This window comes from Amblyomma maculatum, chromosome 3 (assembly GCF_055883805.1).
Source record: "Amblyomma maculatum isolate TAMU_Amacu chromosome 3, ASM5588380v1, whole genome shotgun sequence".
In the NCBI taxonomy this organism is placed as follows: Eukaryota; Metazoa; Arthropoda; class Arachnida; order Ixodida; family Ixodidae; genus Amblyomma; species Amblyomma maculatum.
Genome location: NC_139346.1, coordinates 94,858,804 through 94,873,142, shown reverse-complemented (window position 1 = coordinate 94,873,142; position 14,339 = coordinate 94,858,804). Strand labels below are relative to the sequence as shown.

Here is a 14,339-nt window from a genome sequence, read left to right as displayed (position 1 = left end):
CAGTTAAAGGATGACACAGAAAACTGCACCCACAATTATCAATGTCGTATTTCTAGCTGATTTTTCACGATGACATTAGTTTCTCAGTCTTACCAGTTCTTCCCAGTTCTTCCATTGTTTCCTTCGCATGTTGCTCATTATTTCTTCCCGCGTTTTTGTTCCGATTGCACGGAGCCTGTGAAGAATTTGTATGAAAAAATGGCACAGTTTTAACCCTACTTAAACCTGTCTATAACGAGAAAAAGCACTGACCAGTTCTAATTTGCTCCACTCTGCTCTCTTATTTTTTTTAGTGTGAAAGCCCTACATGCCTACATGCAAATGTTAGACAACTTTGCTAGATTCTGGACATCCGGATTAACATTTTCGCAATAATTAACCTTCAGAATGTATTGTCAGTAGCTCACAGCGATAACGATAGGTAGTACGGTGCATCTGGATACAAAAGGCATTTCCCCACCAAATCAAACAGCTATTGTTTATTAGTAGAAATGCACGAATACTGAAATTTTCAAATAGAAATCAAATGTCTAATTTAAATTTTAAAAGTTTAAAAAATAGCAATCATTGCTCCCTGGTTTGTTTCAAAATTCACATGGTGCTCAATATTAAACTATAATTGCACCGAAGTGTATGGCCAACTGAAAATCTAGTATAAATTTTATAAAGGGTCCTGTATGGCATTATTTAGTACAGGAAGGACCTGCACGAAACCGGATGAGCTGGTACATTAGTTCCGAATACAGTAAACTCTCACTAATTCAATTATCAGACCAGAAAACTATGTCCAAATTAATCGAAACCTTGAATTTTCAAAGGGGCCTGAGAAAAAACATAAAGACTGGTGAATACCGTTTGCATCAAGCTAACTTTATTTGATGAACACCTGCACTATGGTTGTCCGCATTTTTTAGATTAAACCATGGTGAGAATGAAGTTTCTTCCCAGTTTCATCAAGAGCTTCAACTTGTGCACACTGTCGGGAAGGCCGTCTTTAAAAAAGTGAAGGTCACTCTTAACTAAACAGCCCCGTCACATTTTGATGATGTTTCACTGCATAATCCACACGGTCAAGCAAGCAGGGCGGTGAAACAGGCAAATTCGAAAATTTTCGAATATTTGAATATATTCCAAATACGAGTTTTTTTAGGATATGAATTGAATAACAAGCATATTTGGTCCGTATTCGAAATTTCACTAATAAATAGGAAATTTTGCTAATGAATAGTGGTGCGCCAATAGGCAAACCCTTATTTATTAGTGGGCGTCATCAAGCACATGCAATCAGTACCACAATTTGCCAGATTAAGCACACTCTATTGAATCTGGCTTTCAGTCATAAATCTTGTGGCTCGACTCCGTGATCAGATGTAATTTTGCCTGCAATTGAGGCTACACTTGGCAGTAGGAGATACGGACCAAAAAAAATTCTACTGGTTGAATCTGTAGCTAATAAATCTATACGTAAGGAGGAGGTAAAATCCAGAAGAAAAGCGCAGCGCCCAATCTGGCTACTTACGCGTGCACGCAAGTTTGACCGCACAATGCAGTTGAAGTGGAATGCCTTGAAGAGGGCTTCCATGCGTCGTACATCATGCTCAGAGCCCTCTCGTCGCTCAGCGAAGCCCCCGAATTCACAGTTGTTGATGATAAGGCACATGCCCCTTGGGGAATGTACCATGCTGTATATCTGCAACGGCAGAAAGAGGTAAAAAAATAGTAAGCACACAATACTTTATGCATAACCGCTAGGTTGGCCCTTGTGGCATAAAAGAAGCACCAGGAGCTTCCAAAGAAGAAGGTAGAGTCAGGCTAGGTTGGTTCATATTGGAAGCGAACGACAAAAACAGGACTTACAGATAGGACAGCAGAGAACGACAGCAGCACGTGTTCGCCTTCTCTGCTGTCCCGTCAGTAAGCACTGTTTTCGCCGTTCCCCTCCAGCAGGAGCGTCACCACTGCTTGCTTGCCCACTAAGGCAAACTGCGCACTGGGAGTTCAACGTACCATCATGCTCAACATGAGTTGCAATGCATCTGGCAGGAACAAACTGAGGTTTCCACTTTATATGAAATTAATGGGTATTTATACCCTCTTCCAAAAGCTAAATGTATATATTTTGACCACAGTTGTGGTTACTGAGCGTCGAGAACAAAGCTCTTACTGCATCTCGTGCGCTGCAGCTCATACTGAGCACAGTAGTACCTACTGCAATATTAGCGTATTTACTGGTTCACATTGCTACTTTCTATAACGAAATATGGTCGACGACCGAAAATTCAGACACCTGATTTTTCGGACATCCTGCATAAAATGTATATTGAGCTTCCACGCAAAAATTCCAATTGGTCGATTTTTTGGGCTTCACTCAAATTCGCCGCAGCACCACTGCCAATAGCCAAGCCTCCAATAGCAGGTATTAACAGAATAGTATTAAGGGCCCCGTATTGCAAAAAAGTCGGTGTCGGCGTTATGGTTGTGACATGACAATCAGAAGAAAGTAAAGAAGACAATCAGAAGAAAGTAAAGAAGCAATAAATGTTTTACGGGAACCCGCAGAGTCGAACACGGTTCTTTTGAAGTGTGAAGTGAGCACACAACTACTCTGCCACAGAACTACATTGCTTTTCTCGGCTGTCGGCTAATGTTTAGGTGCATCATTAGAAAGAAACTAATTACGGAAGTAATGGTTAAGCGAGCAGCAAAGGACATTTCTGCTTTGATTACCTGCAATGCGGCACTCATTGGAAAATTCCTTCGATCGTATGGTGCTGCAACAACAGATGGTGCAGGCAGCTTCCTGATTTAAACCCTTATGCATCCATCTGCATCTTCAAAGCACTGGGGTTCAAGAACAGTGGAGATATCACACTGAAATCTTAAAGGCGAAGATTAAGTGTCCCCCAATTCTTTTTTGTAGGACGTCGTTAATCCATAGCTCAAGGGGGTCCAAAATGTGATTATATAAAGCAAATTTTAAGCTAGAAATATGGGGCCTGGTACGCAGTGCTGGGCCCCTCAGTGCAGGCGCAGTAGCTACAAACCGCATTTCAATGATGCTTCATTGCACAGTAAATACGATTATGTGGGTGTCAAAATGCGGCAGTTCAGTGAACTCTCAGAGACAGATTCGTTTTTATGTCTGGACTTCATCTAAGCCAGTGCATTTGCCCCATTATCTGAGTAAGCACTGCCCAGTGAGACCGTCAAACATCAAACTGGCCTAGTGACCCCTTCCTCCACCATAGTGGCAATCAGCAGTTTATGTAAAGTGATTTCCTATGCAAAATTCGATTTTTCGGACTGCCTGAATTTTCGGACATTTTCGCGGTCCGAAAAATCATATCATGGCCCATTCTAATCGTGTAAAATGAAGAATGATCTACATATATATAAAGAATCCCAATCCATTGCTGTCACTAAATGCATGTTTACTGCTACGTTTACTTCCTAGCTTCAAATGTGAGCATTTTCTTGGGTCTTGACGATGGCAGCATCAGCTCAGCTGAATGAGTGCCAGAGGCTAAACAGGTATAATCTAGACTTGAGATAGAGAGATCGAGAGTTTGTTTCCTGGTATATCTTGACATTTCTCACTGGATGACATGCCATGGACCATTCCTGGATTTGGCTCTAAAGGAGTCGAATCACATGTGACTGCCACTGCCTGTCACATTTTACGATTAAAAAAATGTGGCTTCCAACGCTCGAACTTACAACCAAGGACAGAAACTACAGCACTCAATGAGATAATAATAATGATAACAGTAATAATAATAACTGGTTCATAGGAAAGGAAAGGCGCAGTATCTGTCACACTTGTTCTGTGTACACCTGACCGCACCGCTTGTCTGCTATCGATTCTACTTTTTCCCAAAATTTGGAAGACAGCTACCCCAAAAGCAATAATGATTCTCTGCTCATTATCCAGCTGCATAATCTGCAGGTCTTTTTGTGACCAATTAACTGCTTTTTCTTTGCACAAAATGGCTCCCTGGTCTACGAATACCCAAATATAGATGGAGTCGCGCAAAAAGACAAAACGTCAACACTGAGGGAGCACAGCACGATAACACTGGCAAACACAGCAAAACAAGACCTTACATCCTCTCCAAGTTTCCAATCCTCGGCTGGAGTCACCCTCAGCTCGGCATTACTGGCCTCGCCCACTGTGCTGTGACCTGCAAAAGGACGACGCATAGGCCTGTGAGACATGAAAGGCCCCCCACTGCACTGGCTTTAGGGCTAGCACGCTCAGCATTCAATACAGGAACTGTTCGATATACTTACATTATATAATGTAATCTTAGCAACAAGCTGATCATCTCACTCTGTTAAGCATCCGTTTATTATCTCCCATCTGTGACTGTGGTGAGTCCTTCCTGTTGGGATGGCGCATGTAAACATGTAACACCGCTCTGCCAAAGCAAGACTTTATCACAGTTTGAGCGCGTTATTTATCCTGCTGAATAACTGCAGTATTCCGCCCGTGACTAAAGCTTACTGCTACAAAACACCAATCAGAAAGCCTAGCTTGCTTGCTGCAAAAGAAATTGGTGCCTGGTGAAGAGCAAAGCTGCACTCTAGTCTTACCCTAAAAACGAGAATATATATGTTGAAATGTTTTTCAAGAACAGCCTGAAGAGTCCACCGCATCTTATACAATGGTAGTAAATTTTTAATGGTGTATTGTTCGACTTGGTGCTGTCGTTCTTTCTTCGTGCTAGGTCCAGTGTCCTTGCTTCGCTAAATGACTCTCTCGATTACACCTTATTGAATCGAAAAATTAACTGAACTGAATGGGTTGATATAGAAAATAAACAGTGCAACACAATTACAAAAATGACAATAGCATGAGAAATACTGCACTGGGCCACCCTTAGGCTTAGGACACTGTCATCCTAAGCAAACATGTGGGACGGGAGAAAGTCCATTTCTTTCCTTTGTCCCGACCACATATACTCACCACTACTTGCAACCATCCCACAGTGCCTCCCAAGGAAGCAATTATTGAAGCAACTCTCCCACGTTCTAACAGGGCACATTGCCATAGTGTCACACATTGCATACAGCAGGCAAGGCTGGGCTTGCTGAGGCATCAGACCCCTGGCCCGCTACGTTAATAAACCATTCTCACAGAGGTACACAAAATTTACGATGAGTGGTCCCCCAAAGTCTGTTACAAAAACAGAAACAAAACCAAAGCACAGGAGTACAATGCATACTTCACGCGAAGTTGGGATCACCCTACAAACAAATATACCCAGCAAAAAGGGTGGAGCACATGGCCTATCTAGCAAAGGCGCCCAAACCCCGCACCGAAAAGATAAACAAAGGCCCTCTGTCTAGTATGTATGGTGCTCCGTCAATGCACTTTGCAGGGCAACTTTACGAAAAATGAAAAAAAAAAAGAAAAAAAAAATGTGGAACAAGCATGCACACAAGATGATGTCACAATGACCATTGGTGGAGAAACTACGTAAACCTTGCAACAATGAGCTGCTGAAGTAAACAGCCCTCGTCACCATCACCATCATCAACAATGTGATATGGTGACACTAAACAAAGGCTCAAATAAAGTTTAGGAATTTAGGCCACCCTGGCTGGGAGACTGTGATATCGACTGTATCTGACTGGGTGTACTTGGGTATTGTTGGAATGGCAGTCTCTCCGCGGAGAGATGGTGCATAAATATTTTCGGAAATGCAGCCTCTGTAACACGATGCATGGTACACAGGACAAGTCCAAGCACACTTACATGAGTCCAAGCAACACTTACACAGTCCATGGTCTTCTTGCACAGAACGTAGTACATATGAGCAGCATTTAATTGTAAATTAGAAATAAATAGTGTCATCAGTATGTCGATATGGTTGTGTCGGTTTTATTTCAAGGTAAGGGTGTTTCTTACTACTTTAGCTATTCACTACTGTTTCCGTTTTTACAACACGTAAGTTAGGGTTTCACCAAAAGCACAGTACGACCTATATTCTGCCTTTTACAATTGGCTGCAGTGCTCAATTTTAACGCACCACAAAGCCATTTTTTACAACACAATAAGGTTCTTACATCAAGCAACATTCCCTCAACTTTGTCATCTGTCTTCACTTTTTAATGCGATAACATTAAAAGCCCCCTTCTAAAAAAATTCGGTGCTGTCAGTGAAAATCATGGACATGGCTTCAGTATAAGGTTTGGTTTTTTATGGGGTTTAACGTCTCAAAGCAACTGAGGCTATGAGATGCCATAGTGGAGGGCTCCAGAAATTTCACCCATCTGAGGTTCTTTACCATGCACTGGCATCGCACAGCACAAGGGCACCTTACTCTTTCTTTGCCTCCATCGAAAAGCGGCCGCCACGGTCGTATTCGATCCCACAACCATGAGCACAGCAGTCGAGCGCCCTAATCACTGCACCACCACAGCAGGGCTCGGTATATGGTAGCTGGATAAGCTTTCACAGTACATGACTGTATGCTAATGAATATGTGTGAGATAACAGATGCACAGATAAAGGGTCACTGCCTAAGCGAATAACAAGGTGCATGTACACAAATGACCGCGTCATACCTTTAAAAGCGAAGCTTAGGAGTGCCACCAATTTTTTTCTTCACAATCATCATGCTCAATGCTGGCAACTGCTGTTGCCAGAATCTCGTTCACAGCACTTTACAGCATATGCAGCTAAAGAGAGCAAGTTGGCACTATACAAGCAAAAACTGTTTTCTGAAAAACCATGTGGACGCTTCCACTGAATGTTTTGCTTGGTTTGCGATCGAAAATACTGCTGCACGCTCACACAAACAGCTAAAACTATGTCATGACTGCTCCATGAAGTTCAATAAAAGACCATGGCTGTAGACCCACCTTAAGTAGACAAAAAAAAGTGACACAATCCACAAAGACTGCCATCAACATGTGTAATAATTAAGCAGTATTGAAAAACCAGTGAACTTTGGTTTGTATGTAAAAAATGAGTATACATTCTTACATAATAAAACTGCAGTATAAACCATCTCCAGGGCTAGAAAAACATCTTTTTACAAAAACATCTGAGTAGTAGAGCCATGTAATCATCCTGCACAGTAATAACTGACATGAGTCATGAAAGCATGTTAGTTCAGTAGCTTCAACCTATAGTTTATGCCCAGTGTCCAATATGTAGGACACTGCTTCTTGCATAGTAATTATAGAAGATTGTAGTCTCTCATGTGCAAAGGCTGCGCTATGCCCATTTTGTCTCGTGTCATCCAGCGAATCCCAGGCTTTGGAAGGAAATGGGTTAATGAAAGCTGTGTGCAGCAACATCAAATGTTACACAGCACCCACTGGAGTGGCTCGGCACTTATAGTATTCATCTACTCAGCCAGAGAACTCAGGTTCAATCCCAGTCAGAGCAGCCATGTTTTGATAGAGATGAAACGAAAGCATGCCTATGTGCTGTATTATAACAAAGTACACTGAAAAAAAAAAAAAAAAAAAAGAACACTTGAACTGATGCAGCATCTGCTTTTCACGACTTGCAGTCTCCGTGATGGTGCGCGCATTGCAGGAAAACCATGAAGAACTAATACATAGATATGCTTGTGGAATATTAATTTAATACACCTAACGAATCAGTTAAAAATCAAGCAAAGCTTTTTTCTAATTTTGGGCTACTGCTAGAAAGTTTTGCACTTGGCTCTGCTTCAGCCACAAGGAAGGTCAATTTGGCTATCTACTATCTACGGCTGTAGCCATCTGGTAAAGCTAATGCTAAGCTTTCGACGGCATTCCTGACAGAACATGTCACTTTCCGGACAACAAACCCTATAATTTACAATTTTTTATTCACTAAAAGTGCTATACAAAATAACTCCTTTGTATTATGCTGGACGCACACCTTAACTACAGCTGTAGTGTACACCAGTGTACAGGCTGCTGTTGCACTTACAATTTTTTTTTCTTCCAAACGAAACCACATCATCTAATAGAATAAGAAAAGTTCTGTCATCTTGCAATCCTGTCCTGTATAGTAACATCACACAGCTACTGGAAGCGTTCCATGCACAGATGGTAGATCAAAAGCGCGTGCAAAGTGTAGACACATAAAGTGAACGGAATGGGCAGATCAAGTATGCTTTGATTTCCTGCCACATAGTTTATAAGCACATTTGATATAAACTATCACTGCAGGCTTCTCACACAGTTAAAGGTGCACCAAAAGAAAATCCAACGTGCACTACAGCAACTATTGGCACAACTTTTGACTCAATAGGTCACCAGAAATGTTTTCTTGCGTCTGAATCTTTACAGGGGTTGCAAAAGTCATGCAGTAGCAATGTTAACTTATTTTGCTGCAAGCATTACGCAGAAAATTGAAGGGAAAATGAGGGGCTCGTTATTATAGAACTGAAAGGGGCCAACAGTCTACGAGTCCAAGGCAAATGTTGAGGATATGTTTTCTTTTTTTTTATGTATTCTGTTGTTGTCATTGAGAAGAATTAGTCTTATGATGATTTTCAGGCATAAGGAATATTAAATGCAAAGCAGAAGAAAAAATAACGCACAGTTTTTCTAGGAGCTCAACAGCAGTAAAGTAATTTCTTCTTTCTTTTTCTTTTGCTTTTTTTCACGGTACCCATTCAATGAAAATGCAGTGGCCCACAGATCAGAATAATACGTACTGGTAGGAGTAGAATCGATGACGAATCGAGCATCACCACCACCAAAGACCCTGTCCGCACGGGAATCCACTGGTGCCATATATGCGGCGGGCTGTTCTGGTGGGGCCTCCCCAGTGAGCAGCCTGACAGCGTCGGACATGCGGTTTTCACGGAGAATGTTAACGAAGCGGTCGAAGGCTAGCGGCCCACGTCTGGGCAGACGCTGCAGGAGGCATAAGTTTCGCTCTTCCAGACCTTGTTTCTCCTGTGCAAGACCAGAGGGGTGACATGCGAAGAAGAAGCAATGATTCTGGGGTGAACGGTTCCGTCACTAGTGCTATGAGTCGCCCACAAAAGCCCCTCAGTTTACTGAGGGGCTTTAGTCACCCTAGGTAAGTAGCGCTACACTGTGGTAAGTAAACGAATCCAGGCATACAAGTAGATTCCAATGAGAAGCAGGTGGTGGAGCTTGCACTGAAATAAAGGAGGTACTGATATGTGCTTTGGCTCCACTGTTTGGCACTACTAATCAAGGATGTGACATTATGTGCATTGAGCTTTCCTCTCTCCTTGGTCCATCCTTCCATTTACACAGGGTGTAAAAAGACGGTCACTTGCACTGTCAAAATGATGGATCGGTTGGTACTGTAGACAGAAAAATGCAAAGCATGAAGACAAAAAAAGATGCAATATTCAGGAGCACATATGCTCTGTATTTAAGGGTACGATGTGACAGTGTTATCCTGATTTGCGTCCAATCACTTTGCTATTTGTGTAGCATGTCTGGCTCAGGACTCAACAGTTCGAGAGGGCTAGGTTACCCTCTCACTCTCCCATTTTAAAGGAATGGGTCAAACTTGGCACCTCCTGCCAATACAGCCATGTCCCATGGTTTCCTGAAGACATGCAACACGCCACCCTATTAGTGCCCGGCTACTGTTGCCCAACAAATTTTCACTCGCAATAGTGACAATGATAACAACACTGACGCCAATGCCCGATTTGCTGAAGAATTGGGACTTCAACTCTCTCACTTTACAACTGGGAAATACTATCTGCATGTTGAAGGCCATATTTACAGACCATTACAAGACACAATTTATAGGCAGGTCTTGCACACATAAAAATGGTAAAATCGCACTTAGAACGACTTCAGATATGAAATTAATTTTACGCTACTTCGACCCATGGTTTTGTAGAAGAAGAGAAGAGGTATCAATATCAATGACTTTGTAATTCGATAAATAAGAAAGGAGAAGTCATGAAATTACATTTTAAGCTACTTCGACCCATGGTTTTGTACAAGAAAAGAAGAGGTATCAATATCAATGATTTTGTAATTCGATAAATAAGAAAGGAGAAAATACTGGTACCAATGACTGTAACTCAATGCATCAGAAAACCTGCTTAGAACTGAATATCAATTGAAGAAGTGTAATGACTCATTTGACTTCAGAAGAAGGCTTTTTTAAAAAGCTTACTTTTTTTTCAACTGTTTCTCCCCATCAAAAAAGGCCAAGTGAAACTACACACCTGCATTTTCAGAAATGGAGAGAACACCAAGAAGGCCAAAATAATGAAAGGTAAAGATACACTGAACAGTCGGTTTGATAGTTAGGCAGTAATTAGGAAGCAAAACTTTAGTACACTGGTGGACCAGAGACGGCTTGCCGACATTTGAAACAATTAGGACATGCGTCTCTTGCCGTCACACGAAGGGTTTAATAACGTGCAAGTAGCAGGACTGGAATGAATGTGCACCACCTGATAAGGAATGAAAGATTATACCATCACACAATCAGTCAACCCACAGCTAAATTCACATAATGGTATGTCAGTAAGAATCATACTGACTCTCCTTTAGCTATCGCTAAATTATTGGCTTGGTTCATGGTGGCACATTCTGCACTGTGGCTGCTGGTGTAGCCCGCATCGTTAAACATGTTGACTGACAGAAAGTGTAGGCCATGTCTGGTCCCCTTTTTACTAGCCCGCACTGTTCAATACAGCAATTCTTTCACAGAAAACTGTCTATTTTTTGCATAGATACTGAGCAACTATACAAGAACATAGTAATAATGCCTTTTTAAGGCAGAAGCCACTACCAAGAACTCGTTTAAAAAGGCAGTCACAGTCTGGCTAGTTGGTTTAGCCTTTCTTTTAAAGCCACACTGCTTGCCTACAAATAAAAATTGAGCAAGGCAATGAGAGATTCCAAGTACGCTACCATAATAGACAGATGTAAAGCTGCAGTAATTAAGTTTCTCACAATACTGCGCTAGTGGAGGGAGTGTGCTGGGATTCAGTAGCTGCGAAACTTACAAAAAACACTAGCAGAGCTGCCATTCCTTCGCAATAATTCACTCACTGCTCATATTGGTATACATGGGTCAGTCAAAGTGACTCACAGAGTCGTTTTAAACTGCACTAATCATACACCTGTGGATACTGAACTGTAAAGCGTTTCATTAAATTACAGGGAGCCATGCTATCAAGCCATGCTATCGCTTTTCCGAACGCTTTTGAAGGTTGACGCCAGGAATGCAGCTTTTTGCGCGTTTTCCCTGTACATGTACACTAAATATAAAAAATCGTTACCGGTAATACACCCAGATCGCCACTCTTATCAAGCGCCACAGCTGACAGCTAATGCATTGAAAACGTAAATACATTTAGAAAACAACGGTCTACATGATTCGTGCGGCTGTAAACGGAACAGCATACTTCCGTCCGTGCGTTTACAAGTTGTCGCTGTGCGATGCTCGAGAACATCAAAATACCAATATTTATGCTATTTCCGTTACCTCATACAAAAAAAAAAAAAAAAAAAAAACAAGAAAAGAACAGACAAGCAAGGAAGATTCAGAGCACGTCGTTACATGAACTGACAAGCAATTTCTACGCGGGCACAATTAAACCGCGACGTCCAGGCGATCTCAGCGCTTGAGAAAGAGCAACTCGCGTAAGCAGAGTTTCGCGTATGAACTTGCACAGCTGACTGCAGCTCACGAACACATCAAATAAGCAACACCGATGATCTCACCTGAATGTCGGCTACCATAGCGGTCGTCAGGATGCCCCCCGTTTGCAAACTCGGCGCCAGAACATTGAAATCGATGCACGCCGCTAGAGCGCTGACCAATTCGGGATCTCTGAACTTTCTTCGGTGCTCCGGATCCATAACGCGAGCATAAAATTGCAGCACTTTCTACAACAGAACGGGCCACGAAAAGGTCGCACGGCACAACACGTAACACCAACACGCAACAATGTGGAAAGGACAGGAAGAGCATTGGGAAGGGGAAAAAAGCCAGAGAGAGCGTTGTCTAGCCGTGAAAATAAGAACTGCCACAGCCTAAACAATTTAAAGCGACTTGTTTTTAGGCTCATTACTTCTATCATTTGTTCCCATCTTGCCATAGAGCTCATCTTGCTGATCACTAAGGTAGGAACTAATGATAAAATTAATGAGCTGAAATGTTCTACTCAAACTGCTGTAGGTGCCAATGGCCAACGTAACGTTGCCAAATGACACGGCAGCTAGTGTCCCACGCTCACTGTTACTAGAATAACGTTGCCCACGCTACACGCTTTTGTAAGTTGTTGATCGTGTTCTAATAAACAGAGCTGTGAGCTTTTGCTGTCATGTCCTGCTTTCGTTCTTAATGTTTCAAACGTGAGGCAGCGCTATTTATTTCATTTCTGTATCAACTGGCAACTGGCGCTGTTACCGCAATGACGGCCAAATCATAAGGCATGCTAAAGGCAGAAGAACGAAAGAATATGTGTTCGTAAACATAATAGCAACATAACAAAAAAATTTTGTAATGTGAAATAATAAAAACATTACAAAAGCAAGCTTACCAAAAATACAACCGCCTTGCCCCGGGTGAGGATCGAACTCACGACCTTCAGATTATGAGACTGACGCGCTGCCTACTGCGCTACCGAGGCGGATGGTTGGGAGGGCAATGTTTGGCTATATAAAGTGTTATACGTGTTCATCCTGACACTGCTGAGTTCAGTGGTCGACGACCCTTGGTACGGTGCCTCAACCAACGTTACTGGAACAAACAATGCGCATTCGGTTGTGGGGATGAGAGCAGAGGCGCCGAGCGAGGCCATCGCTCCGTGTAGAACCGCGCTTGTTTTCTATGCCTTTGTTAATTCTCACAGCGCGGCGATCTACCTCTCAAATATGCATGCAGCACCTGAGCAATGCTTTCCGCTCGCCGACTCTTTGCAGCCGGCATTTTGATGCCTCGCACTTGAGCATTCGGCGGAGCGAGCGAGCGAAATCGGCTACCGCCGACACGCTCCTTCGTTCACATTTCTGAGCCAACATATCGCCGCCTTCGCCGCTTCGACTGCGAGCTCCCGTTAACCCTGACCTGACAGCTCGACTGCAGATACGGATGCCACGATCGAAAAGCATATACAGCTAAGGAAAAACAATCATTCAATTCTTCACTAAATCATGGCACATTTGACCCACGCAATGTGGAACAAGAGCTTCAAAGTGCTATTTGCAGGCCTAGTAAACAAAAGGGGCATATTTGCCGCTCATACCAAGGACCATAGAGTATTTTTAAACGAAGTGTCTAATCTATTCACACTTGCGACTAGATGAAGTCGCGCGACTGGTAGTCGCGCGACCAGAGGAGAGGAGCTATGTTCACACTTGCGACTGTCGCCTTCTCGAAAAACGAGTTGGGAGTAGGAAAGCTGCAGCGCGATGACAGCGAACGTCGGTAGCAGCCGCTTGCCAGACACTTCAGCTTTTTCAGACGATAACGCCAACGACGAATAGACGGTGTCAATATAAAATGTTGCGCCTGCGTGAAAAACCCATTTCTCTAAAGTTCATAGTGCTTACCGGATAGTACGAATATCTTTCCAATCTCCTCCCAGGCCATATCCTTCTCCCTGCATGCCTTTGAATTCCGGATGCCGTTTGTTGAAAAGGTAGGGGTATCCTTTAATTGCATTGAGAAGGTGCTCGATCTAGTACTCCGGGACCTCGCTGATTGGAGAAATGGTTTGCGACTAGTAGTCGCGCGACTAGAAATTCGAGCAGTGACCGATCGGCCCGCGGCAGTCGCTTTTCGACCGATGCGACCATTTGCGACTGTCGCTTTTCGACCAAAACGGTCGCGCGACCGCTGCTAGTCGCAAGTGTGAACGGGCCTTAAAGGTACGTCCGACGTATCCATTCGATTCTCGTAAAGATACGGCGGACGTCGATATATAGGCTCATGGCTATATGCACGTCGAACGCGGCCACATTCCGCTTGCTACGCTGAATTTTATCCTCTATGATATCAGCTAGCCGCGACTCTCGATGAGGTGCTACGAAGAGTGCATTCACGAGCAGCTTTCGCTTCGTACTAAACTATCTCCTCGATCTGCCCGTAATGCGAGCGAGCTATTCCTAGCATTTACGCTGTCTTAGGTCCTGCATCGACCTCCGAAGATCTAGCGCCGGCACAACACACACACACCTCGCCGTGCAGAACATTCGGCAGTCCAAAGTATGTATGTGAAATGGCATTATGCTCATTCCTCACATTCAGACCGAGGAAACAGGATGTTTCTAGCTAAATTCTTCATTTAAATTCTACTTCAGAGCCGTGGCAGAAGACATGCCGAATCTACTAGAGGCCTGCGCTGCTACTGCGGCGAGCTGCACATCGA

General features: G+C 43.2%; 1 protein-coding gene and 1 non-coding gene across 3 annotated transcripts in view; both read right to left on the bottom strand.

Moving 5' to 3' along the window:
- LOC146195365 (caspase-2-like) overlaps positions 1 to 12,205 on the bottom strand; it is a 42,042-nt gene extending 29,837 nt beyond the window's left edge. Inside the window, exons 1-4 of one of the 2 annotated variants that reach the window (XM_084597796.1) lie at positions 11,689 to 12,205; positions 8,667 to 8,910; positions 4,105 to 4,181; positions 1,520 to 1,690 (exon numbers count right to left, since the gene is read on the bottom strand). In XM_084597796.1, the coding sequence (XP_084453922.1) occupies positions 1,520 to 1,690; positions 4,105 to 4,181; positions 8,667 to 8,910; positions 11,689 to 11,826 (630 nt within the window). In that variant the 5' untranslated portion in view covers positions 11,827 to 12,205. Of the gene's footprint in view, positions 1 to 1,519; positions 1,691 to 4,104; positions 4,182 to 8,666; positions 8,911 to 11,243; positions 11,392 to 11,688 lie in introns of those variants that run through there. The other variant, XM_084597797.1, reaches the window with a different exon arrangement.
- A 321-nt stretch (positions 12,206 to 12,526) lies between these two features.
- Positions 12,527 to 12,599, bottom strand: TRNAM-CAU (transfer RNA methionine (anticodon CAU)). The gene has a single exon. It is a non-coding gene; the product is annotated as a tRNA-Met (tRNA).
- Between the last annotated feature and the right edge of the window lie 1,740 nt (positions 12,600 to 14,339).